The sequence below is a fragment of the Globicephala melas genome, chromosome 14, assembly GCF_963455315.2.
Source record: "Globicephala melas chromosome 14, mGloMel1.2, whole genome shotgun sequence".
Classification (NCBI taxonomy): Eukaryota; Metazoa; Chordata; class Mammalia; order Artiodactyla; family Delphinidae; genus Globicephala; species Globicephala melas.
Genome location: NC_083327.1, coordinates 40,828,617 through 40,856,079, shown reverse-complemented (window position 1 = coordinate 40,856,079; position 27,463 = coordinate 40,828,617). Strand labels below are relative to the sequence as shown.

Sequence of the window (27,463 nt, the reverse complement as noted above, 5' to 3'; positions counted from 1 at the left end):
CACAACTACTGAAGCCTGCACACCTAGAGCCCGTGTTCCGCAACAAGGGAAGCCACCGCAATGAGAAGCCCACGTACCGCAACGAAGAGTAGCCCCTGCTCGCCACAACCAGAGAAAACCCGTGAGCAGCAACGAAGACCCAAAGAAGCCAAAAATAAATAAATTTTAAAAATAAAAAATATTTAAAAATAAAAAATAAAATACATTCTACTAAAGATTTCTGTGTCTGCATTTGTTTTCCATAGTCCTAATTCATATTTTAGTTCTATGGTAATTCAGTCCTATATAGAGTATTGTGTTTCTCATAATAATACAAATCCTTCTCTAACTGACTGGAAACAATACATAGAATTCTGTTTTATTTCCAGAAACCTTATCAAGGCAACAATTTACAGTGTAAGTGTGTGAATTTTATTATTATCAAAATGGGAGTATCCTGATTATGATAAATAAGTAGTATGTCTCTGATTCCACCTGCATAGCAATTTCATTGACTCTCAAAAAGGTTCTTTGGGAACCTCTTGAATGAAGACCTCAAACTCCAAAAGGTGAACACTGGTCTGTCTTTGAGACACTGTACCCATGTGGAAAACATGAGACAAGGACTTCCTCTTTATTTTATTCCCTTGGGATTGAAATGTGTACTTTTCTTTATTCCCATCCCACCGCTAGCACTTAATAAATACAGTAGTTTATGTTGACTCCTTCAAAATATTTAAGGCATAAATAAATGGAACTGCTGTCAGCAAAAGACTCACTTCCTAAACAATCTATATTCAAACCAATTTTATAATGTTATCAATTTGCCTAATCCTAACAATTTGACTTCTCTGGTGGTCCAGTGGCTAAGACTTTGCCTTCCAATGCAAGGGGTGCAGGTTCAATCCCTGGTTGGGAGCTAAGATCCCACATGCCTCGTGGCCAAAAAACCAAAACATAAAACAGAAGCAATACTGTAACAAATTCAATAAAGACTTTAAAAATGATCCACACCAAAAAAAAACCTTAAAAAAAAAAATTCTTGTCTAGTCCTAGTAACCAGAAATACATACACAAGTTGCAAGCCTTAACCTGTTAAGGCAGTTCTGTTAATCCTTAGCTGGGGTAAACCTATGAATGCTTACCACAGGATAGTGTATTAAAAACCCCAAGATAGTGTATTAATGTATGTTCCCTGTGGTTCCACATACAGTTTCCAGAGTTACAGAATGATCATGCTATAATGCAGGGGAGAGAAGGGTGAAGGCAACTAGTTTCCATTCACTTATAATTAGTCTTACAAAGGCTGATTAATTATGACAGTTCTACTAACTCACTGACTTGCTTTCCAGAAATTAAGGATATTTCCAGCTAAACAGAGTAATTATCCAAAGATTAGTGGCTGGTGATTAATTTATCCTCTTAAGTGACCATAAATAATAGGGATTACATTGCCTTGACATTTTTCCATAACCCATTCTCAGTTGCCACCAGACACCCAAAGTCATCATGATGAATTAGAGGAAGAGACAGTTTAATTGGATTAAGCATTACTTTTATCTGATTTTTTTCCAAAAAATAATAATAGTCTGCCTTTTGCTTTAAGTGTCTCAATATTTGTTTCCTAATCAAAGCTACAAAAAAAAAACTACCATGTATACCAACTAATTATAATAGCATACACATAATGAACACTAAGTTATACAAAACAGTGTATTTTCAAGTCAACACCAAAAAACATACATTGCTCTTTTGTGATTCCTGACCTTTGGTATTAGCAAATCTCTCTGGTGTGTTGGCATGGGATTTAAAAGACTATATGGCTTCTGTTTCTCAAACTCTGAGGAAAAAATACTTGAGTTGGCCTTCCCTCTGCCTCCCCTCCCCATGATCACTGGATATCAAATTGACTTGTCATCAGGCCAGTACTTGCGTTCAACCCCACAAGCACAACAGTAGACAAGCATGGTTGAAACACTGCCTTAAACCCTGACATGTACTTTAATACAGACCTTGCAAATGAAGCCAAAAGGTACTAAAAGATGAAACAGTTACTGGAAGGAAGGGTAGGGGGTAGGGGTGTCTTGGCTTACAAAATAAGGCAGATACCCTCTTCTTGCACAATCATCAATTCCCTTTCACCCACCCCCTGCTTTTACTGGTTCTTCCTCCAGGGTCACTGCACTTCCAGCACCTTCAGCTGGGCTTCAATCACAAGAGAGCAATTCAGAACCTGAATTCTGAGAGATTACAGCACAGCACATGAGTCAACACACACGCCCACATACAGGGACTGTGCCAACCTACTCAGTAACAAGAGTGTCTGACATATCTGTTGTGCATCCAAAGCACTTTGACATTCTTCTATCTTACTTGAGTCTCACTGCTACAGCTGAGGGAACTGAGTAGCTGACTCAGTTCCTAAACTCTGTGATGGCTGATCTACAAGATAACATCTTCCTGTTGAACAAGTTTTCCACCACTATCAATACTTTACATTTAAATTAGAAATATATAAATTAATTGAAACGATTCTAAGCCACTCCCACAGGCTCTTGGTCTAGAACATCTTGAAAATAAGACTTACAGACTGGTTTAATTAATTATACGGTGAATGCAAGAAACCGTAAATGCAGATAGTCTCAGAGGTCACGTAAAACTAAAGGGGGAAAAAAAAAACCAAGTCTTAGGACTAAGTTTTGGAAATACTTAAGACAATGACAGTAAAAAATACAATCTGACCTTTGGAAAGTTGCAAATCTGAATTAGAGAAATCTAAATGCTGGAAAGTTTTTTTTTTAAGGATGAAGTGTTGTTACTTTTAAATAAGATGATTTCAATGGAAACCAACTAAGCTACCTAGGAGCAGCCCCTGGGGCTTCTTGAGACAGAATTTCTCAGTTTCTATGATAACATCACATTCCTCATAAAGAGACGGGCTCTTTCCAAAGCTCTACCTCCGGCCTCAGCTCTACTCTGAGGCTCCAGGTTTACATGTCCAGTTATCTGCTTGACATCATCCCCTGATGTCCTGCTGGCATTTCACACTCATATGTCTAACATCTGAGTCAGCCTTTCCCTGTCAACTCCTCCTCCACATGCCCCTGGTCCTGTCAGTGGCACCATGCAGGACTGTCTACATCATTTGCAGGGCCGAGTACAAAACGAAAATGTGGGGCTCCTAGTTCAAAAATTATTTAGATGCTGTCCCCAGGCATAAGCATCATCTGTTTCCATGTCACTGTCCACACGCATCACTTGCCAGACTTCCCTCAGTCTGTCCTTTGAAATGTCTCACATCTACCCCTTCCTTCCCACTTCCACTGCTGGGCCTCCAATCTACCCCGGCTCTCAGCCAAGACCTCCGTAATTGATGTTCCTCCTCTTTCTTTAACTCTGCAACCCAGTCACAATTTTTTAAGGCACACTTCAAACATCCTTGATATCTTCCCATTGCCTATTAAATCACATGCAAACTTCCTAACTCGGCACTCAAACCTTCCATTCCCCATTCTTTCCCAGCCTTATCTTCTGGGACTTTCCTCTACAATTCCTGGGCTCTTGCCAAACCAAATTCCTTGTCATTCATTTAATGAGCCCAGTGTATAGTTGAGTATTAAAGAACCCGGGTCCTGGGCTTCCCTGGTGGCGCAGTGGTTGGGAGTCCGCCTGCCGATACAGGGGACATGGGTGCGTGCCCCGGTCCGGGAAGATCCCACATGCCACGGAGCGGCTGGGCCCGTAAGCCATGGCCGCTGAGCCTGCGCTCCGCAACGGGAGAGGCCACAACAGTGAGAGGCCCGCGTACCGCAAAAAAAGAAAAGAAAAAAAAGATGTCTACAGATATGTTATTTACATTGCATAACACAGCCTGCGATTCAAACACCCTGCAAAAGGAGGTCTGGCTGAGTAATCTAGGGTAGATCAGTATGATAGCCGAATATCACATTTACTGAAAACATGAAGCAGGTACGCTACCTAATAAAGAAAAATGTACCTTAAAAATATTGTTCACTGAGAAACAGAAAACAAAATATTCACATATAAATCTACAATTCCTTATTTCCAACTTTGGAATCCCAAACCCAAAGTTTTTTTTATAAGATGGCATCAATAATCACTTGGAAGTAAAACATGATCTGAACTGACATGAAGGTACTTATGGTCTCTATTTGTCCCAATTACTCTGAATAGTCATATATTTTTTTGCAGAAATATCAGTGTATTAGATTATAGGGTGCTGCCTCAGACTCCCCTGGGTGGGGAGGGACGGGGGGTAAAAAACACAGCTGTATGAACCAGGTTGCTTTTTTAAAATCAAAAAAATTCGACCCCAAAACACATATGGCCCCAAGAGTTTCAGATAAGGAACTGTGGCTCTATGCTAATGACATCAATTGTAAATTTAAAGAGTTAAACTTTGGTATTCCTCAGCTTTGTTGAAAAAAGTGTCTGAGGGACTTCCCTGGTGGTGCAGTAGTTAAGAATCTGCCTGCCAATGCAGGGGACATGGGTTCAAGCCCTGGTCCGGGAAGATCCCACACACCGTGGAGCAACTAAGCCCGTGTGCCACAACTACTGAGCCTGCGCTCTAGAGCCCACAAGCCACAACTCCTGAGCCCTCGTGCCACAACTGCTGAAGCCCGCGCACCTAGAGCCCATGCTCTGCAACAAGAGAAGCCACTGCAAGGAGAAACCTACACACTGCAACGAAGAGTAGCCCCTGCTTGCCACAACTAGAGAAAGCCCAAGCGCAGCAACAAAGACCCAATGCAGACAAAAATAAATAAATAAAATAAATAAATTTATTTTTTTTTAAAAGTGTCTGAAAGGCATGCATTCTTTCAGGAAGGCTCTTTGTAATGCTACAACTGCAGGAGTGTGTGAAAAGACAAACCAAATCCCTCTCCAAATAACTACAAATTCCAAACCAATAAAACTGAACTAATTACAATTTCTTTTTGCTTAGATTCAAGATTTCACATTTCTGGAAAAGGGTCAGTCTTCTGTCCTACTGAGCATAATTTTACAGACACAAGTTTATTGAAAGAAATGATAAACTCTCATATTTCTATAAAGAACACTGAGCTAAAATTTAGGTCATTTAAAAGCATTATTTTAAATCTTTTAGTTTAAATAGTCATTTAATATGTAACCATTTTTATCCAGGCAAAGATTTTTTTTTTTTCTGGTGGCAACACAATGCGGCTTTGAGATTTTTTTTTTTCTGGTGGCCAGCAGCAAAATGTGGGGAATGCTCTATTTGCCTTTGCCCTCGTACAAGTAGCCTGTGTACCAGAAACACAAAAGAACCACCAAACAAGAGGATTCTTGATTAGTAATTATTTATCACTCTGGATTTAAAATTATGCATACAAACACAAATATTCATCTATTATCTCTTCTGCCCCTTCTCTAGTCCCTCTACCCGCCCCCCAAAAGAGAAATATCAATAATAATTTTCTGTGCTGTGTCTGGCTGGGGATCAGGTATGATTAGCATCGCATGATCTAGCTCTTAGTGACTGTCCATCTGATATAAAATATCTCCATTTTGATCCAAAACAAAATGTGGCCAAATAATGTAACGTGATTTAAAATCAGTTCCCTGGGACTTCCCTGGTGATCCAGTGGTTAAGACTGCACACTTCAAATGTAGGAGCCACGGGTTCGATCCCTGGTCGGGGAACTAGGATCCCACAAGCTGTGCGACACAGCCAAAAAAAAAGAAAAAAGCCTCTCCTCCTAATCTGTTTATATACAATTAACGAAAGATTGTCATTATAAAACTAAAATCAGTTCCCTTTACCAGTTCCAGCCTATTCCATAATTAACATTTTTCTCTGAGAAGAGACAAAACCTAACAACTACAATGAAAACGCCATACATCTATCATCTATTCCCACAAAACCGCTTCATCTTAGGCCAAATTTACTATTACAGTCATTAAAGTTAATACATCTAATGCTAATGGTTAATTATTTTTACTATTATAAAAGCAACGCTTGTTCAACATAGAAAAACTAGAAGCTACAGATAAACCAACAGAGACTAAGAAGCCCAAAAACCTGGCACTGGGAGGTAACTTTGGAGTTGGGGGTACTGCTGCCAAAGTTCAAGTGTTACATTACTGCAGGAAAACAACTGCAACTTTCTGCCCCCATCCCGTGCTAAAACATCAATTAACTTTGTGGAATGCCGTTGTTTAAACAACCATTGACAAATGTGAATCCTTTGAGATGCTGACATTTGAAATTGGAACGTGAAGTCAAAACTAATAAAAAGGATAATTAAGCAAGATGAAAAGGTTTTCACTATTAAAACCAGTCACCAGACCAACCCACCCCACTTGGCATTAGTACCTACACAGAAAAAGTCAATAAGTACCTCTGTTTAATGAGTAGTGGTTTTCTACTCTAATGAAACGTATCTCAGAATTGTTTCTTGGATCCAGTCTAAGTTGGTCACAAGACTAAATAAATTTTGACTTTCTGAACACATGCAGAACACTGTTGATGCAATTTACTCTTTAACAAAAAAAAAAAAAAAAAAAAGGGTAAAGCTGAACCACAGACCAATGCACCTTTCCCTGAGTTTTATACGTTAATTTAACCACTGACCTTTCATTTAGATTTAACTATCTAATGATAGAAACGCATACCTTGAACGGAATTCAAAACTCCAGTCACTGATTCTCAAGTTGGGGGACTGGAGGAGGAAGGCAGCACAGTTCCCCCTCACTAAGAGGAGCATATCAGAGAGGCACACTTAGTTTTTGGGTTTTTTTTTTTTGCGGTACACGGGCCTCTCACTGTTGTGGCCTCTCCCGTTGCGGAGCACAGGCTCCAGACGCGCAGGCTCAGCAGCCATGGCTCACGGGCCCAGCCGCTCCGCAGCATGTGGGATCTTCCCAGACCGGGGCACGAACCCGTGTGCCCTGCATCAGCAGGCGGACTCTCAACCACTGCGCCACCAGGGAAGCTCCACACTTAGTTTTAAAAAGCGTATTCAGTATTATACTTTTGTCTTCAAAAAAACAAATAAAGAATCCTAGGGGATTCCCTGGCCATCCAGTGGTTAGGACTCGGCACTTTCACCGCAGGGGCCTGGGTTCAATCCCTGGTGGGGGAACTAAGATTCCGCATACCACGTGGTGCGGCCAAAAAAAAAATCTTAATTATTTCCATAATACCACTAAAAGTAAAGGGACAAAATCTTAGCTGGTGGAAAAATACAGAAACATGGCTTTATCTTCCAGGTATTAGGGAATCTCACTCAAAAGTTAAACTACCCTTGGAGGTGTGTATCAAAATTTTCAACAGCTATGGGACTTTTATGTTTGGGAACAAAGGGGGTTAGAAACACTGCTTTGGTCCACATACCTTATTTCAAATCTTTATTTCATGTGTATCCCCATAATTAAAAATTAGTGAAATGCGAAAGCCAAGACATGGAAACAACCTAAATGTCCATTGACAGATGAATGGATAAGGGAGATGTAGTACTAGGTTGACCAAAAAGTTCCTTCAGTTTTTAAGTAAAAATAAAAGACACATTTTTCATTTTCACCAAGAACTTTAAAGAACAATGTATTCACCGTTTTGTTCCACTGCCTTCTGTCATTTTTCAGGCAACTTCATGATTCCATCTTCCAAAACTTTTTCTTTTTGAGCAAAGAACTGTTCCAGGTGCCTTTTACAGTCTTACAGGGAAATGAAATTTTTTCCATTAAGAGGATTTTGTAAAGACCAAAATAAATCGAAATCTGAAGGTGCAATGTCTGGTGAATACAGCGGATGAATCAGAACTTCCCAGCCAGGCTGTAACAGTTTTTGCCTGGTCATCAAAGAAACATGCGGCCTTGCGTTATCCTCACGTAAGATTATGCATTTTCTGTTGACTAATTCCGGACGCTTTTCGTCGAGTGCTGCCTTCAGTTGGTCTAACTGGGAGCAGTATTTCTTGGAATTAATCGTTTGGTTTTCTGGAAGGAACTCATAATAGAGGACTCCCTTCCAATCCCACCATATACACAACATCACCTTCTATGAATGAAGACCAGCCTTCGTTGCGGTTGGTGGTGGTTCATTTCGCTTGCCCCACAATCTCTTCCGTTCCACATTACTGTACAGTATCCACTTTTCATCGCCTGTCACAATTTATTTTAAAAAACAGAACGTTTTCATTGCGCTTAAGTAGAGAATTGCAGGCAGAAATACGGTGAAGAAAGTTTTCTTCACTTAACTTATGTGGAACCCAAATATCAAAGCGATTAACATAACCAAGCTGGTGCAAATGATTTTCAACACTTGATTTGGATATTTTGAGTATGTCGGCTATCTCCCACATGGTATAACTTTGATTGTTCTCAATGCCTCGATTTGATCACTATCAACTTCAACTGGACTACCGACCGTGGAGCGTCGTCCAGAGAGAAATCTCCAGCACTAAACTTCGCAAACCACTTGACACATTCGATCAGTCACAGCACCTTCTCTATACATTGCACAAATCTTTTCTTTGCATTTGATTTGCATTTTACCTTTCTTGAAATAATAAAGCATAATATGCCAAAAATGTTGCTTTTCTTCCATCTTCAATATTAAAATGGCTACACAAAAATTCACCAATTTTGATGTTTTTTTTTAAGTGCACGCTGATATGACAGCTGTCACAATACAATCCAACAAAATTGTTTCTAATGAACTTAAAGACAACTAAGCACTGTTAGAGTCAGCTTACAGAAAAACCCAAACTTTTTGACCAACCCAATATATATATATACAATGGAATACTACTCAGCCATTAAAAAGAATGAAATAATGCTATTTGCTGCAACATGGACACAACTAGAGATTATCATACTAAGTTATGTAAGTCAGAAAGAGAAAGACAAATACCATATGATATCACTTGTACGTGGAATCTAAAAATATGACACAAATGAACCTATCTATGAAACAGAAACAGAATCACGGACATAGAGAAGACTGGTGGCTGCCAAGGGGGAGGGGGTTGGAGGAGGGATGGAGTGGGAGGTTGGGGTTAGCAGATGTAAGCTTTTATATATAGAATGGATAAACAACAAGGTCCTATACAGCAAAGAGAACTATATTCAATATCTTATGAGAAACCATAATGGAAAAGAATATAAAAAAAAGAATAATTCAGTTATATGTATAACTGAATCACTTTGCTGTACAGCAGTAATTAATACAACATTGTAAATCAACTACACTTCAATTAAAAAAACTTAGTGGGACTTCCCTGGTGGCACAGTGGTTAAGAATCCACCTGCCAATGCAGGGGACATGGGCTCGATCCCTGGTCCAGGAAGATCCCACATGCCACGGAGCAACTAAGCCTGTGCGTCACAACTACTGAGCCTGCGCTCTAGAACCCACGCACCACAACTACTGAGCCCACGTACCACAACTACTGAGCCCGCATGCCTACAGCCCGTGCTCCACAACGAGATACCACCGCAATGAGAAGCCCACAAACTGCAAAAAAGAGTAGCCCCCGCTCACTGCAACTAGAGAAAGTTCGCGCGCAGCAACGAAGCCCCAACACAGCCAAAAAATTTTAAATTTTTTAAATTTAAAAAAAAGAAAATCATGACTACATTAATATAAGCATGTAATAAAGTTAGAAATTCTATCTGGCCACCTTCTTAAAAAAATGAAATAAAATAAAATTTTAAAACTTAGTGAAATGAAAAAAGACTTCAATTTGGGAATAAGGCAAGTCACCTCCTCAATTTCCTAGTTCTAGTTCCTACATGCAAGGCGGAATGCAGGCATTTTGCTGTTAATGAAGATAACTTAGCTAAGAAGGTATGATCACACACATCTGGTACACAGATAACTAGGAGCACTGCTTTCCTCCATTACTCCAGTCCTAGAGGGTGGCTCTGTGTAGTGCTTCTGCACAGGTCCCAGGAGAGCTGGAGTTGTTCCTTCTGAAACACTGCCAATAAAAACACCCACAGTTGTGCCTGCGTGGCACCAGGCTAGACGGGTGCTCGGAGCTGGGGTGAGCTGACTGTTGGAGCAGTGTTTGGGGTTTCGTTTGTTTTTGTTAAGGTTTGTTTTACTTCAATATGAGATCAGATCTCTAGCTGGGTTGTGATAACTCTAAATGGAATGGATTGGACGACTTCACAGGATTTCTGATAACTTGGGTAGGAGACACTAAAGGTTCTAGAGAACATTTAGGTAAATATGCAGAAAATAGTTTCAAGGGGATAAAAAGGCAGTATTCTACATTTCAAGACAACTTTAACAGAAGGATAAATCTTTGTCCAGATAAAAAGATGCTCTTAAATTCAACTTAACGGATGTAAATACTGATATCATGTGTCCCAACCTTAAACCGTGCAAGTTGCAACTTCACTATCTGTAAATAGAGGTAATGACACACTACAATGCTACTCTAAAAAATAAAATTGAGTAATGTATATGAAAACCCTTTCTTTATGGTAAAGAACTATGCAAATTATCACTTAAACAAATATGGATTATCTTAAAAGTGCCTTTCACAGAATGCTAGATTAGGATGGGTTGAAATTAGGTTCTATGTCTTCCACTCTACTCTAAGCTTAATTCGTAACTCATTTGAATTCGTGCTACCCCCAAAACATTCCACATGCATCCCCCAAAAACGTAACAACAGTTGCATAAAAACATTGTTTATCCCATAGTTGTGATAAAAGAAAGAAAATGGCCAACCATCTCATCAGAACTTTATAAGGACCAACAACCACACTGAAGAGAGGAGTGGCACACATAAAGTCACAGAGGCAAAGACAGCAGGACAGATTTGGAAAAGTGCAAGACCTTCAGCTAGGCTGGAGCATAAAAAGCAAGAAGGGAGAGGGAATTCCCTGGCAGTCCAGTGGTTAGGGCTCCATGCTCCCACTGCAGGGGGCCCGGGTTCGATCCCTGGTCAGGGAACTAAGATCCTGCATGCCACGCAAGACGGGAGAGAGGTGAGAAGCAAGGCTAGAGGGTCAGGCAAGGGCCAGTGCTCAAAGGCATTTGGTTTTCCCAGAACTAATGGGTATCACTGATGGCTTTTAAATAGAAAAATGATATGGTCCAATGTTTCAGAAAAACCACTCACTTGTATAACTGAGGACAGGTAGACCAGTTAATGGGTTATGACAATAATTGAGGCCAAAAGTAATGAAGGCATGAATTAAGGCACAGCACTAAAGGAAAAGACAGGGATTGACTTATGAGGCATTAAGGAGGGAAACACAAAAGGACTGTCTAATTTAACAAAATAGGAAAGGAAAGAGGAGAAATAAGAAATTAAGATGGATTCCAGGTTTCTGACATGAGCCATCAGAGGTGTTATATACTGAGAGAATTCAGAAGGAAGGTTACGCCTATCCACAGGTGGGCTGTTGTTTTTGGTGGCAGGTGAACACTAAGTGGAGTGGCTAAGAAATGAGTTCATTTTAGCTAAGTATGATGTACCTGTGCATCCAAATGGAATTTTCTAGAAATAGGTAATATGGGTCTTGAACACAAAGAAGAAATTTGGAAATAACACCCCAAGATAGTGGCTGGAGCCACAGGGCATATAAGACACGCAGGGAAGGCAAGAAAAGTGAAGCAAGCACATGGCCTGGGACCAAGCCTCAAGGAACTGCAACATGGATTCAACAAGGACCCATTGGGCTTCCCTGGTGGCGCAGTGGTTGAGAGTCCGCCTGCCGATGCAGGGGACACGGGTTCGTGCCCCGGTCCGGGAGGATCCCACATGCCACGGGGCGGCTGGGCCCGTGAGCCATGGCCGCTGAGCCTGCGCGTTCGGAGCCTGTGCTCCGCAACGGGAGAGGCCACAACAGTGAGAGGCGTGAGTACCGCCAAAAAAAAAAAACAAGGACCCATATAAAAATGATACAACAAATCACATCAAGAGCACAGAGTACAATTTATTCTAAAAGACACCTCAAAACCTCTCCTGAAATAATTCATACACTTTTATTTTTGGTTGAGTTGGTTCTTTAGACTGTTAATTCTATTGATAAAAATTCTACGATAAAACACCACAGAAATACTCATATTGTTGTACTTAATCAGAATTCACTACACACTATTTACACTTTTCAGTCTTGCTCTGAACTCAGAAACATTCTGGAAATGGAGTATGAAATGCTCACACCATGCTCATGTCTTTATCATTCCAAAATCCCGTAACAATTTTTGTGGTCTAATAACTTATTTTAACAGGCAGTTTAGATGAATTCACATGGAATATAAGGTTGGATGTTTTAAGACGGAAGAGAATGAAGGAAAATCAAGCATCGTAACAGCCGCCATAAGTGAGTTCTCTTGGCTTTTCAACATCTCCTTGAGTGCAAATAAGAGTCAGGTATTTTCCTTATAGTGAAACATGTATATAGTATAGGACCACGAATCAGATCATTCGTTCACTGAAATCATATTAAGAAAACACCATTACCAAAAACTTTCCTATGACATAGAAATGGTTAGCTATGCAGACAGCTTTCCCCACCAAAAATAAAGTCCTCTCCATAAAAACCAGACATAGCAGTTCAGTTCTGAGCTATAGCCAAAACCTCCTGTAAGTTCAGGTGTAGCATACAACTGCAGTATGTATATATCAGCATAATATCAGTATGTTAATACAAAAGCTTTTTTTAAAAAACCTTCAGGAAGAGCTAACTGACAAACTTTCAGAGGTGCTAGTAAGACCACGTTGAGAGGTGTTGCAAGATGCATTCATCCCTAAATGCTACTAAAACTCCTACTTTGTGATTATAACTATCTGAAGAGCAATCTACCTCCACACAGGGAAGATAGAGTTGCGTTAATGATTATAACCAAAGAGCGTCCCTTTTTGGACCTTTTTGATAACCTACTTTCCTTTAAAACTGAATTGAATTTTTAATACCTTGATTTATACTTGAAAATATCCAAAAGAGGAAGATAATGTGCAGTGTTTCTCAAACTTATTTAACCACAGACCTCTTCTTTAAAGAAAGGCTATTAAAGAACACATTTGGGGAATTACTAAAAGAAGCAGGGGTCTTCTTGACCAAGCCTCTGGACCACAAAGACATAATTTCTTCAAAAGAATATCACTAATGACCCTAAATACTGATTCTGAAAACATACTTGTTTTAAATAGTTAGTTTTTAAACATCAATATACCACTAAAATATTTTTTTTTTCCAGGAAGAAAGTAGATAAGTAAACTAGACTAATACCCTAGTAAGATCCCAGAGAATATCCACAGCACTGTGTCAGGAAGCTAAAAGAACCCTAGAATCTTTCTCAGTTCCATGAAGGAACTAAAAATAGGTTTTCCAATAACCAAAGTTAAAGCAAAGTTGCAATTTCTAAGGGAAAACAATGTTCCAGTTAATTGTAGCATCTGTATTAGTTTTCCCAAAAGTGTCTGACTTCCCCCCATCCGGGCAAGAAGCATGTACATATGAACAGATAAAACTTAACTGAAAAGAGACAACTCAAGCTCAGCTTGCTCCCTCTGATGGACCTTTCTAACACAGCAGTATGTGCAAGGCATATCTCTGAGTGCCACGTCAACAGCAGCCAGGATAACGTAATAGGGCTGTGATGCACTCAACATTTTTAATTGGTTCTACTGCCTAAATCGGAGTTCGGCTTTCTTCCCCTTTCCAAAGCCTTAATTTCACCAAGTGAGATTTATTGCCACAGAGAAAGAGGCCATCAAATGCCTTTCCCAGCCTCCACCGTTGGTGGGAATTTCCTTAGAATTTCAGCCTCTTACATTAAGACTGAGTCCTGGTATACTGCAAAGAGAAGTACTCTATTTACTTATTTGTATCCCACAGCAGATCAAAAGGGAATCAGCTGTTCTCCTTGGGAACAGCTGACTTCCTCTCTCTATTACCACCTCCAGTGCGCAGCACAGAGGGTGTCAGATGCTTGGTAAACATTTGTAGAATGAATAAGGAGTAACATTAAGATGTGTAAACTCGCTTATATCTTAGTGTGAATGAATTTCTCCACGCCCTTTTCCTGAGAAATTTTGGGTGGATCGTCAGTGACATAGAAAGAGGTAAGAGAGCCCTGAAGAGAAAAAGTAAAGCCTGAGGAAGGTTCCTCTTCAGTTCTGCCTGGAAGTACTGTCCTGCTATGGATCAGTCTAAAGGAGCCTGGTTCTTCAAAGGAAACCCCGGACTTCTTCTTGAATGCCATGTGAAATTATCTTGCTTCTCCGTGAACATCTCCCTATACTTCAAAAACCTAACTCTTTCTGGGCTTCCCTGGTGGCGCAGTGGTTGAGAGTCCGCCTGCCGATGCAGGGGACACGGGCTCGTGCCCCAGTCTGGGAAGATCCCACATGCCGCGGAGCGGCTGGGCCCGTGAGCCATGGCCGCTGAGCCTGCGCATCCGGAGCCTGTGCTCCGCAACGGGAGAGGCCCCAGCAGTGAGAGGCCCGCGTACCGCAAAAAAAAAACCTAATTCTTTCTTTCTTTCTTTTTTAATTTTGGCCACGCCGCACGGCTTGCAGGATCTCAGTTCCCTAACCAGGGACTGAACCCGGGCCACAGCAGTGAAAGCACCAAATCCTAACCACTAGACCACCATGGAACACCCAAAAACCGATTTCAACGAGACATCAACAATTGGCAATTGCTTACTGACAGCCAAGTAAGACCAAGAAACAGGGACCCTAATCTTTCAGACCTCTTTTCTAACGCCAGAATTCTCGGTATAGTACTCAATCAATTTCTAATACTTGAATTAACCAAACATAAAGAACACTGGATTAGCAGAATGTTATCTAGCCAATGCAATATGATCAAGCATTAAAAACCTAGCTTCTGAAGTCACATAAACCTGAGGTTGAACCCTGGCTCCACCACTTACTTAATCTCTATAAGCCTGAGTTTCCACATCGGAAAAGAAAGATTAAATAAAGCCTATCTCGGGACTTCCCTGGTGGTCCAGTGGGTAAGACTCCATGCTTCCAATGCAGGGGGCCCGGGTTCAATCTCTGGTCGGGGAACTAGATCCCACACGCATGCCACAACTAAACATCCCGCATGCCACAACGAAGACTCGGCACAGCCAAAATACATAAATAAATTAAATAAATAATAAATAAAAGCTCAACAGATAAGTTTCTTTAAAAATAAATAAATAAATAAAGCCTATCTCATGGAGTTGCAGTAAGGTTTAAAATAGAAATGCATGTAAAGTGCTTAGCACTGGGCCTGGCACATGTGAAGTTCTCAAGAAATATAAACCATCATTTGGAAGCCTAGGTTCCCATTCCAACACCACCTCCCTGGGTATCCTTGGGCTTATAATTATAAAGAAGCTAATGAACACGTGGAGACTGCCCTCTAATGCCGGAATTATCAATCATGAATAACGTAATAGAAAATGGACCGAGGGCTTCCCCGGTGGCGCAGTAGTTGAGAATCTGCCTGCCAATGCAGGGGCCACTGGTTCGAGCCCTGGTCTAGGAAGATCCCACATGCCGCGAAGCAACTAAGCTCTAGCGCCACATCTACTGAGCCTGCGCGTCTGGAGCCCGTGCTCCGCAACGAGAGGCCGCGATAGTGAGAGGCCCGCGCACCGCGATGAAGAGCGGCCCCCACTTGCCACAACTAGAGAAAGCCCTCGTACAGAAACGAAGACCCAACACAGCCAAAAATAAATAAATTAATTAATTTTTTTAAAAAAGAGAGAGAAAAGGAGGGAGAGGATATGGAATGCACGGGCTCTAGTCTCTCTGTTCCAGACTTCGAAAATGGACCGAAACTTTGAAAAAATAAAAGCCTTAAACAGTTCCAGATGTGTTTTACGTTGTACTTGAAGTTAGCATACGTTTGATCACAGATGACTCAGCATTAGAATATCCAAAAAAAAAGACTGAAGAGTCAAACTTCAAAGCAGGTGTTCTCAAACACTTCAGGGCCTACTGTAGATGAGACTTTATATGAAACACGTGTGTGTGTGTGTGTGTGTGTGCGTGTGTGTGAGTGAGTGTGAGAGAGAGATGGAGGGAGGGAGGGAAAGAGAAAGTGGGGAGAGAGAGAAAGAGAGGAAGGAAGAAGGGAGCAAAGAAAGGAGAGAGAGACAGAAGGGGGGTGGATCTCAACATTAACTGGCTAAAAGACTATCTTGTCACCATTTTTTCACCGATGAGGTGATCTCAGACCTTAAAGTTTATCGGCTGTACATGTTTCACATATCGACCAAGTACAAGTACAGGCTTTTGTGCCATCTAGCTGGGGTGTTACACAGGGCCATTACAAGTGCACAGGGCCCCTCTGCAGGAATTAGATAAAAGGCACCCAGAGCACAGGCTGGTTTCCAGCCACCACTGACCCTGAATTGTGTACCTCTGTGCAAGGGCACAACCAACCACACATGGCAGTCATGCAGACGAGCACAAAGATCTTCAGTATTTAGCTGGCACCCCTGTATACTTGTTTGTGTGTACACACCCACACACACACAAACACGGCTGAAAGCCATCAAGGATTTAAATGAGTAAATGGAGAAAGACATTCAACAAAACTGAAAATAGAGAGTTTCAAAAAGTTCAAGAGAGCAGGTCCCTGTGGCCTCCCTCCCCTTCAGCTACCCAGAATTGGCCTGTTGTAGCAATGGGAACCTTGGGGACGGTAGAGATACAGAGGCTTCGACACTGCAAAACTCTGATCCCTGGTAAAGCTATGGTCTCTCTCCAGCAGTTGCTCACTCTCTCTCAAAAAAAGTTAGGAAGGAGAAAAAATAAGACACTCCACAGATACCAATGGATCTACTCACCTGAGTTTGCAAAACCAGTGGTAAACAAAAGACTGTTTTGACTTCAATAAACGTCTGTAATCCCAGGCAAGAATATGCTAAATGCTGAAGGACCTAGTCTTAAAATGTTGACTCTGTGAATTCTGCCTCCTTGGGCTTTTCCCTCCCAGATACCCGATACGCATAGAGAAAAGACACAAAATAATTTTTGTTTACTACTACATATGCATATCTATCCTGATAAACTGTACAATAGTTGCCTTCCAAGCAGGTACATCACATTACATTTTGAACACTTTTGTATCCTGTGACCTGCAGAACACAACAGCTTTAAAAGCTATTTAAGGAACAGAAATTCCAGGTTAAATATGGTACCTGATTCACATGCGCAAGGAGCCAATGTACAAGAATATGCATGGCAGCATTGTCTATAGTAAATTTGGAAGTAACCTAAATGTTTATTAAAGGAAAAATGCATATAAAGTATAATATATTCATACAATGGAAAACTATGAGTTAAAATGCAAAGAATTTAAGCTACCAGCTCAAATTGAGGTATTATGGGGATAAACTGCAAACAATGCAGAGTAGAAGAAAGGCTGAATAATGATACATATAGTATAATACTCTTTATATATAAGGCTTTAAAACTCCCAACATTACCTCTCTCTTAGAATTTGTTACGAGTCTTATGTATTTTTTGTATGCACACTAAAGACCTAAGGAAAACTCTAAAAATAAACGAAAATTAAAATTTAAAAAAAAAAAACACCATTAACCATATAGTTGCCCAAATGGCAAGGAGGGAGCCTGATTTAGTAATGGAAATCACTTGGCCCTTTAAGTCATAAGATGTGTGTCTTATCTCCATTCTGGGCTCATTAGGACACTTTATTTCAACAAGCTTCACTTTTCTCACCTAAATGGGGTTGACAACGCCTGCCTTGCAGGATGAAACCTTGCAGGATGAAATAATGTATGTAAAGGCATTATACAGAAGGTCTTGGATTTGGTACATCAGGTAATAACCAACCCTCTACACGGAAAAAAAATTTTGAGTCTGCACCTTTTTCATCTAATTTGGTATATGATTAAATATGACAAAGAACACACTAGGAAAGGGCAACCCTTCACCTCCCTCTTCCCAGTCCCTGATCTGGCTGTCTCCTATATTTAGCAGAGTGACAACCCCTTCCCCCCACCGCAAAAAAAAAAAAAAAACGCCACGAAACCGTGGTTCCTTCAGGGCCCCCTTCCGAACTCCCGTGACCTTGGAATACGTATCTTTCATCTCGCCAACCCTGCCTCCCCGCAACACAAACAGCCCTCTGCAGCGCCGGGAGCAGATGAACAAAAACCCAACCGTCACGGTCACGAAAGAGACCGTAAAAATGACGGAGCGGTGTAATAGGGTTTGGAAGGGTCTGTTTGTTTTCAAAAATTAAGAGAAAGTCTACCGCAGACTCTTAGCCCCTATTCTGCAGAGAGGAAAGCAGGAAGATCTAGGCAAATAAGTTTTGCGACTTGTTTCCAAATACAGTGCCTACATCTGGATTCAACACAAAGACAGGCGCACCGAGCATGCTGCTTTTGCAACTGGACAGACCCACCCCTCACAACCTCCGCACACACGGACCCACAGAGGCGCACTAGGCGGCGCCGACGCTCGCTCCGCACGCGGGATGCCCGGGGGTCCCCGCGCCAGCCCCCTCGGGGATGGCCGCGGCGGGTGCTGTGCCTCACCTGTCTTGAAGACCATCTTGTCATCGTCCTTGGACCCGAAGGTCTTCAGCATGGACACGAAGAGCACCCCGCAGGCGTTCTGGATGCCGAACACCGACCCGTTGCACCACATAGCCGCCAGCATCACCAGCCAACCCCAGCCGCCCTCAGGGGGCTCAAGAGGCTCAGCACCCGCCGGCCCCGCCGGCCCCGCCAGCTCTACCTCCACCTTCTCGGCCCCCGCCGCCTCCGGGCCATCCAAGGGTCCCGGGCCGGGCAGCGGAGCGGCCCCTGGGGGCGCAGGGCCGGGCGGCTGCGCCTCGCTCGGGCCCCGCGCGGCGGCGGGCTCCTCCTGGGAGAGCACCATGGCCCGAGGCGGCCCCCTCGGGGGCCGGGGAGCGCGAGGGGCGCGAGTTCCCGGCAGGCTCGCGGAGGAGCCGCCGAGTTGGGTTGGCGGGCTAGTGAGGCCGAGGTGAGGGTGGTGGAGGCCCCCGTGGGCTGGCGGCGCAGTGCTAAGTCTCAAGCCTCCTGGTCCACAGCTCCGCACCCCGACTGAGCAAGCGGCTGGGCAGCCCGGTCTTAAAGACTCCCGCCCCCCCCGCCCCACCTCCTGGGGGCGTGGTCGGCGGTGGGACCTGCCCCGGCCCACCCCCCTCCCGCGGCGCGCGGAGCCAGGTGCCTGCGGGTGGCTGTATCTGCGCGCGCGTCTGCAGCGGGGCCTCCTCCTACCCGGCGGGGGTCACAGATGTGTAGGTCACCCCGCCACAAAGTGTTAACGGAAGGGGCGCGTCTCCTCCTAGGTGCACGCTGGGTGGATCATTAGGACCACAGTGCGGGACCTTCTTTAGCCTCAGCTCACTGACAGCCTCATGACTAAACTAACATTGTCTCTTTGTTTTATTTTTGTTTTGTTTTATGGCATTCACCTCTTATTACTAATTCTAATACATAACATACGTTATGCCACCTGCTGACTTAAAAAGGAAGTCGGAAAGATTAGAGGCCTTGTTTAATTTCTCCTGCATTCATATGCAATTTCCTGTGAATACTTGGCATAATGAACAGGCTCATTTTGGAAGACTGTTATACCAGTCTTCAAATAACAAACATTTTTGACAGACAGCTGAAAAACACTAAACTACAGCACAGTTGTTTGTACTTTAAACAAACACTAGCACCTGTATTCAACTCCTCTGTCTCCCTGAAGCATGGAGCAACAATGTATGTAAAAGAAATGAAGAGTAATTAGCTGCGCAACATTGAGCACAATTTTTTTTTTTTTTTTTTGGCTGCACGGGGTCTTAGTTGCTGCATGCATGGGGGATCTAGTTCCCAGACCAGGGATAAAACCTGGGCCCCCTGCATTGGGAGCACAGATTCTTACCCACTGGACCACCAGGAAAGTCCCTTGAGCAAAATTCTTAATTTCTCAGTTACTCAGATTCTTCACTTCGAAGTCAAAATATGCTAGTTACTTTATGATGGAGTACACAAATGAGCGTGATTGATCACATTTCTGCCTCTATCTGTTCAAAATCTAGTAGAGAGAAGTCCTGGGACAGGAGTGTCGGATAAGTGTTACAACACATATACAACAAAGAGAAGTGGGATGGAACCATTAAATTCTCTTCAAAATGCTAGAGAAGAACTTATACAGCAAATAGCCTTTGAGCTGAACCCTGAATCATACAGGCAACTTCAGTGGACAAAGATAGGGGAAGAGCCTTCTAGGTAAATAGCGGAAGCTAAGGGAAAGCAGGGTGTACTTGAGGAACAGGGAACAAAGCTCAAGTATATGTCTTAGGGATGGGATTAGAATGGTAAACTAAAGAACAGTCGCCCAAGTGCACAAAAATGAATGTACAAGGATGTTATTCCAGCACTGCTGGAAATAAAAAGTGGAAGCAAAAGTGTGCATCAGTAGAGAATTGATTAAATACGTACTATATAACCACTAAAAGTTATGATGTTCACCTCTGTTGACTTTGAAAGTCACAACATTTCATTGAGCAAAGAAAGCACATCCAAAAAAAAAATGGTATGGATTATAACACAAAATATAAAATAGATATCCATGAGTCAATATTGATATAAGTAAATGATTAAGTACATAAATAAGGGGGGAATAAACACCTCCTTGCCTGACCTTCTTTCCCCTCTTTTGAATGGTGAATTCTCACTCTATCTTCAAGGCTTAACTCTAAAAGGAAGTCACCTTTATCAATTCTCCCTCCAGGCTTCCATATTTTATTTATAACACTTTTCACAGTCAGCAGAGTGGTTTTCAGTCTCCTTAACTGGAGTAAAAATTTTCAGACGGTCAGATGATGTCTCATGGAGCTTTGAACCATAGCACCACGCACAGTGTAAGTGAACAACAAATAGTTGTTGAACCAAATTGAATTGAATTGAAAAAAATTTTTTTAAGAATCACACAGCATGAAATTGATCACATCAACTTCATCCCATATTTTCAGGTGGAAAATTGTCAGTATTTTTTAAACAACATGAATTTATTTCCCAATTATAAAAGTAATACATGCTCGCTATAGTAGATACCATAAAAAATAATAAAATTTTTAAAGTTTATTATTACACCACTCATATAACCTCTCTTAACATTTAATAGTTTTTAATTATTTATGTATTCATGGAAGATAGAGCATCAGTTTTGTAACTACCATTATTGCATACTTCCCCTATGAACTATGGTATGGCATCGTAAAAAAAATTACGAGTCTTTTAACCCTTAATGAAAATTGCTACATCCAAGATGATGAATGAAACATAAAGAAGCCCAAAGAGATGAGGATGCCCAGTAGACTTTGCCACAGGCCATCTTCAAAGGTCCATGTGACTTAGATTTGTACATCAGCAAAGTTATTTACCAGTTACCACATGTTATGAATCTTCAGGACTGCTCATAAAGCTACAAATCTACTATGTTTCCTTCGAGTCTTTTTTTTTCTTTACATTTTTAAATAAAATCAGAATCACGGTATTGTGGACTGTGTACCCTCCCCCCACCCAGGCAAAAACTCGTATTGAAGCCTTAATCCCCAGTACCTTAGAATGTGACTGTGTCTGGAGATAGGGCCTATAATAAAGGTAATTAAGTTAGAATAAGTTAGAATGAGGCCATGAGAGTGGGCCCTAATCCAATCTGACTGGTGTCCTTATAAGAAGAGGATATTATGACACAGAAAGAGAGAGACACAAGGGAAAACCATGTGAGGCCACAGGAGGAAGGCAGCCATCTGCAAGCCAAGGAGAGAGGCCTCAGAAGAAAACAAACAAACCAGCTGACACCTTGATCTTGGACTTCTATCCTCCAGATCTGTGAGAGATAAATTTCTATTGTTTGAGCCAGCCAGTCTGCAATATTTTGTTATGGCAGTCCTAGTAAACTAATATACATAACTAAGCAAAATTTTGTACACTGCATTCTTTTCACTTAAGCCATTGTATCATAAATAACTTCCCATGTTATTAAATATTCTTCAAAAACATGTTTAATGGCTATATAGGCTTCAACTATAGAGATGGACCATAACTGATTTAACCATTTCCTATCACTGCACATATAATTTATTTCCGGTTTTTCACGATTATAAATAATACTGTAATAAACATCCTTACACACAAATATTTATCAGCATCTGTGATTTTTTTTTTTTTTTTTTTTTTTTTTTTTGCAGTACTCGGGCCTCTCACTGTCGTGGCCTCTCCCGTTGCGGAGCAAGGCTGCGGACGCACAGGCTCAGCAGCCATGGCTCACGGGCCCAGCCGCTCTGCGGCATGTGGGATCCTCCCGGACCGGGGCACGAACCTGTGTCCCCTGCATCGTCAGGCGGACTCTCAACCACTGTGCCACCAGGGAAGCCTTGTGATAATTTTTTAAAATAAATTTCTAGATGTGAGATTACTGGTGAAAAGCACATGCATATTTTAAGACACTAAACACGTTGATAAATTTTAAAGCAACTTTGTCAGTTTATAACCCCACCAGCACTATATGAGAATGCCATGTTAGTGCCCCTCAGGAAGTATGGAATAATATGATTATTTTTAAATCCTGCCAATTTAGGATTAAAATGAAATTTCATTATTAGTTTATTTTTCAAATCTTTAGCTATAAGTGACAAATATATTTATTAATCATCTGAATGTCCTTTTTTATAAATGGTCTCTTGATAGTCATTCTCCACTTTTCCCAACAGGGAAATTGATGTTTTTTTCTTAGCGATGTTTACTAATGTTTCTCATATAAGTCCCATGCATTTCTCATTAGGATTATTTTCAGACATTTCACTTTCATGTTGTTGTTGCTGCTGATGTCGTTGTCACTGCTTTTGTGAATGAATTTTTTTCCATGAGAGCGTCTAACTGGTTGTTGCTAATACAGTAAAAAATAATTAAGTTTTTATTTTTACTTTGGTCTAACTTTGACGGTAAAGCATTATCTACTAGATTAAGATAATGAACACCAGCCTAATAAAAAAAAGAAACCTTATCATTTTATAGCTTGTTAGATCCAATCCTACATCTTAAATGGATAAGTTTTAGCTATGTGTACACATTTACCCATTTTACATTCCTAATTGAAAGTAACTTCAACATTTTTTTTCTAATGCAAACAACTTCTAATGCAATGACTTCTCCCTTCACATATTTTATTTTTATATAAAGTGTCTTTAAAAGCAAACACTGTGCATCAGTTTTTATACTGTTGATTGTTCAATAAGTCTTCTCAAACCCCTATTAGGGGATCCGAAACCAGGTTAAGAAGGTTGAATAATCTTCAGAGAAGATGTCTCCAAACTATGCTATGCTGACACCCTCCAACAGAAGACACAGGCTATGGTGGCAAGAGCACTTGGAATCAGAAGATGAGCTCTGTCACTTCACCATCTGTGTGACCTTGGCCCAGTCACTTGCCTATCTGCAGGTCAGTTTTTTTTGTTTTTGTTTTGTTTTAATTAATTTATTTATTTATTCAATTTTGTCTGCGTTGGGTCTTCATAGCTGTGCGCTGGCTTCCTCTAGTTGCGACAAGTGGGGTCTACTCTTCGTTGCGGTGCATGGGCTTCTCATTGCAGTGGCTTCTCTTGTTGCAGAGCACAGGCTCTAGGCGCACGGGCTTCAGTAGTTGTGGCCCGCAGGCTCAGCAGTTGTGGCTTGCAGCCTCTTGAGCACAGGTTCAGTAGTTGTGGCACATGGGCTTAGTTGCTCTGCAGACTACAGGTTCTTACCGGACCAGGGCTCAAACCCGTGTCCCCTGCATTGGCAGGTGGATTCTTAACCACTGTGCCACCAGGCAAGCCCGCAGGTCAGTGTTTGAAACCCAAACACAATTCCTTGGCCTCTAACCCCAATCCATCCACCCCACACTCCATCCTGACAGCGCTACCTCAGTCATACTACAGTTTACCTCAGATATATTTTAGTATCACTAAAGAGGTTTGGGGAAACCCATTCTTTAGCAGCATTTTCTTTGCAAATATTCTGGAACGAGAACTATGGATTAGATACTTAATCAGCTTCATTTGCAGAGGGTAACACTGTGCAACCCTATCCCGAATTGTAGGAGTGTGTCCTATTGGTGGCCTGTGGCTCCCCATGCTTTGACCATCTACACCAAGTGTCCCCAAAGCATGGCTGCCCAACACAGATCTGTCAACTGCAGCGTCCTACCATTAGCACCCTGCTACTGTTGAAGCATACTAAATGGAATTAAATTTACTGTCATGACAAGGGAAAACATATTGATAATTTAAATTTGGTAATAGGAGTCCCTTTCCCTGTGGTACAATGGAATTTAAGAGGATTTTGGAGGAAGGAGATTTGAACTCAAGTCCTGGCTCGACCCTTCACAAGCTGCCAACACAAGGCCCTAAGACTGTTGAGGAGATGAAGTAGGATAATGACCAGAAGCTGTCTGTGACCTGTGCCTCCCTGTGGAGGGGCTGTGGCATTATTGTTGCTGGAAGAATGTCCTTAGTTGTAAATATTTCTTGAAATTTTGTATTCTTGGAATCATACGATATTACCTCTAGAGAAGGGATCTTATTACCTTGTTCAACTTCCTGCTTAAAGCAAGAGTCTCTTCTAAAGCATCACAGCAAAACCAAAGAGTGTACGATGTGTGAGAAATTGTGTCCATGTATAGAAAAGCCCACACGATGTCTGGAATCCATTGTGTAACAACGTGGCTCACGGTTACACCTCAGCCTCTCCTCACTTTCTGAGGGGCTGTGCTCTTCTTGGGCTCGGTACAAAGACTGGCTGCTTGGGTTGAAGGTGTGGGATGGTGTCATGGAAACTTGTTCTCCCAAATCACCATGGAAGTAAATCCCTATGGAGTGCCTTCTGCAGACACAGGGAAACCTAAAACACCAGGCAGAGGGAACTTCCGGAATCGTGAATTTTAAAAATATTTTTACTGTGATCCACAGTTAGAAACACATTTGATGTCTCAACCCAGTACATACACACACACTCACGGACACACACACAAACTGGAACAAAAGTTTAACAGAACAATTTTTTACGATACAGCACATGCTGAGTACAACAGCACATTCTGATCTATTTTATTTCATTGAAAAAAACCCAACCTGCTGGTAAAAACTCTAAATTGATTTTACAACCTCCTAATGAATTTTGGTTTGAGGTTTGAAAAACACTGATCCTATCCAATGCTCCCATCTTACAAATGAAGAAACTGAGTCTGGGAAAAAGGAACTGGCTAACTATTCCACAAAGACACACACATTTACAGCATGACAGTGACGAGGCTCCAGGTCTCCTAATCCTCGTCATGGCCTTCCCTCAGAACCTCCTATTACTTCTCCTGTCTTCTTTTTTTTTGGCGGTACGCAGGCCTCTCACTGTTGTGGCCTCTCCCATTGTGGAGCACAGGCTCCGGATGCGCAGGCTCAGTGGCCATGGCTCACGGGCCCAGCCGCTCCGCGGCATGTGGGATCTTCCCGGACCAGGGCACGCACCCGTGTCCCTTGCATCGGCAGGAGGACTCTCAACCACTGCGCCACCAGGGAAGCCCTCCTGTCTTCTTGTATAGAGATACAATATTGCCTATTTCTATTTTAGGAGCAAGATATCAGTCTTCTATCAGAGAGGGGAGGAAGTGTCCTCCTCTCTCCCATCTTCCCTGGATGCCCCCCATTGTTGTGGCTGCAACAGGGGCCCCTGCAAGCTCTTTTCCCAAAAACCTAACATACCAGGGACCCCAGAAGAGAGACCCTTGCGGGGAGGGGGGGGGAGATGCATAGGTATCTATTTCCCCTTATAGGTGTCTATTCCCCCCCAGTCTCATGCTTGTGGGGATTTTTTCTTTGGATTAGTTTGCCAACCCCTAGGAAAGGGCATCTGAGAGTCTGTCCTCAGGAAATTAAAATAAAGGGTAGTTCTTTTCTATGGGGAAAGATGGGATGTGGGGAGGATTCTGCAGAGAACTGGTCCATGACTAACTCTGGTTGATCAAAAGCTGTTTGGGGCAATTTGGCACTGTTGATTGGGAACCCATGTCCCAAAGCTAGTTGTGATGGACTTCAGAGAAGCAAGACAGCACTTATTTACCCTCAAGCAATAGCTACCTCTGCCCTCTTGCCCTAAGGCCATTCCATCTCTTTGCTCTACTCCCCTTTGCCTATCCTGCATGAGGGGGCCTTTAAAGGGCGTATATTTTTCAACCAATAATCCCTGATAAGATGGGCACTATCTTATATACAGTTATTTAAAGGAGTCAGGAAAACAAATAAAGAAACAAAATCCAGAGCCTCTTTTTGTTGTTGGTTTTTCCACAGGCCATACTTTTGAACACGAAGAAGAAGGCTGTGAAGATATCAAGGAGGAGGAAATTGTTAGAGAAGACAGACAAATTGACTACCGGCCATGAAAAGCTTATGACTGGGAGGTTTTTGCTTATCTCTTCCTAGAAAAAGAATGTGCAGACTCTAGGAAGTTTGATCTGTTTTTCCCTAGAGTGCCACAATACTTCTTGTAGTTCTTCTTTCTTCTCCCCACCCATCTTCCCAGCCCATCCCACTTCCAAACAATGACTTAAGACCAAGATACAGAACTTGACATAAGGAGTCAAGGATGGGAAGCAGAACTGCAAAATTGGCAGGTTAGAGCCAGAGACATGTGAATCCTGGAGAAAGAATTGTCTTATTTATCTCTCTCTGCTCAGAACGCAATGCAGCTCCTGCCTGGCACCTGGTAGGTGTTTTGTATATTCTTATAGAAAAAAAATTGACAAATACAATATGAGAATAAGCAGAAGGTCCATAGAAAATCAGCTCAGACAGTGGATTCCAGACTCCAGGAATGCAATCTGGACACCAGGAAGGACAATCAGCAGAGAAGACTGAGCTTGACTCAGAATTCGTAGATAGTCACAAGTCAGAATCAAAAATAGCAGAGAACAGGCTTTCCCTGGTTGACACAAAATGGCTTTCTCCCATTATACAGCAGGTATACTTATATGACCAATGACGATAGATTGGCTTAGCATCGGTTAAAAGAAGTGAAGGTTTTCAGTAAAGAAAAAAACCCTCAAAATGAATCTATGGCTACTCTGAAACAATGCAAAATTATTCTATATTTTAAGAGTTATAATATCTAGAATTGTGATGTTCAATGTGATAGCCACTAGCCACATGCAGCTATTTAAGTTTAAAATAATTAAAGTTAAATAAAATTAAAACTTCCAGACTTCCCTGGTGGCACAGTGGTTAAGAATCCGCCTGCCAATGCAGGGGACACGGGTTGGAGCCCTGGTCCGGGAAGATCCCCCCTGCCACGGAGCAACTAAGCCCGTGTGCCACAACTACTGAGCCCACGTGCTGCAACTACTGAAGCCCACGTGCCTAGAGCCCGTGCTCAGCAACAAGAGAAGCCACCACAATTAGAAGCCCGCACACCGCAGCGAAGAGTAGTCCCCGCTCACCACAG

General features: G+C 42.0%; 1 protein-coding gene across 1 annotated transcript in view; it reads right to left on the bottom strand.

The window, feature by feature from the left end:
• Positions 1-19,019, bottom strand: part of SLC16A10 (solute carrier family 16 member 10) — a 141,973-nt gene extending 122,954 nt beyond the window's left edge. The window contains exon 1 of the mRNA XM_030882822.2: positions 18,509-19,019. Coding sequence (XP_030738682.1) covers positions 18,509-18,854 — 346 coding nt within the window. The 5' untranslated portion in view covers positions 18,855-19,019. The remainder of the gene's footprint in view (positions 1-18,508) is intronic.
• Between the last annotated feature and the right edge of the window lie 8,444 nt (positions 19,020-27,463).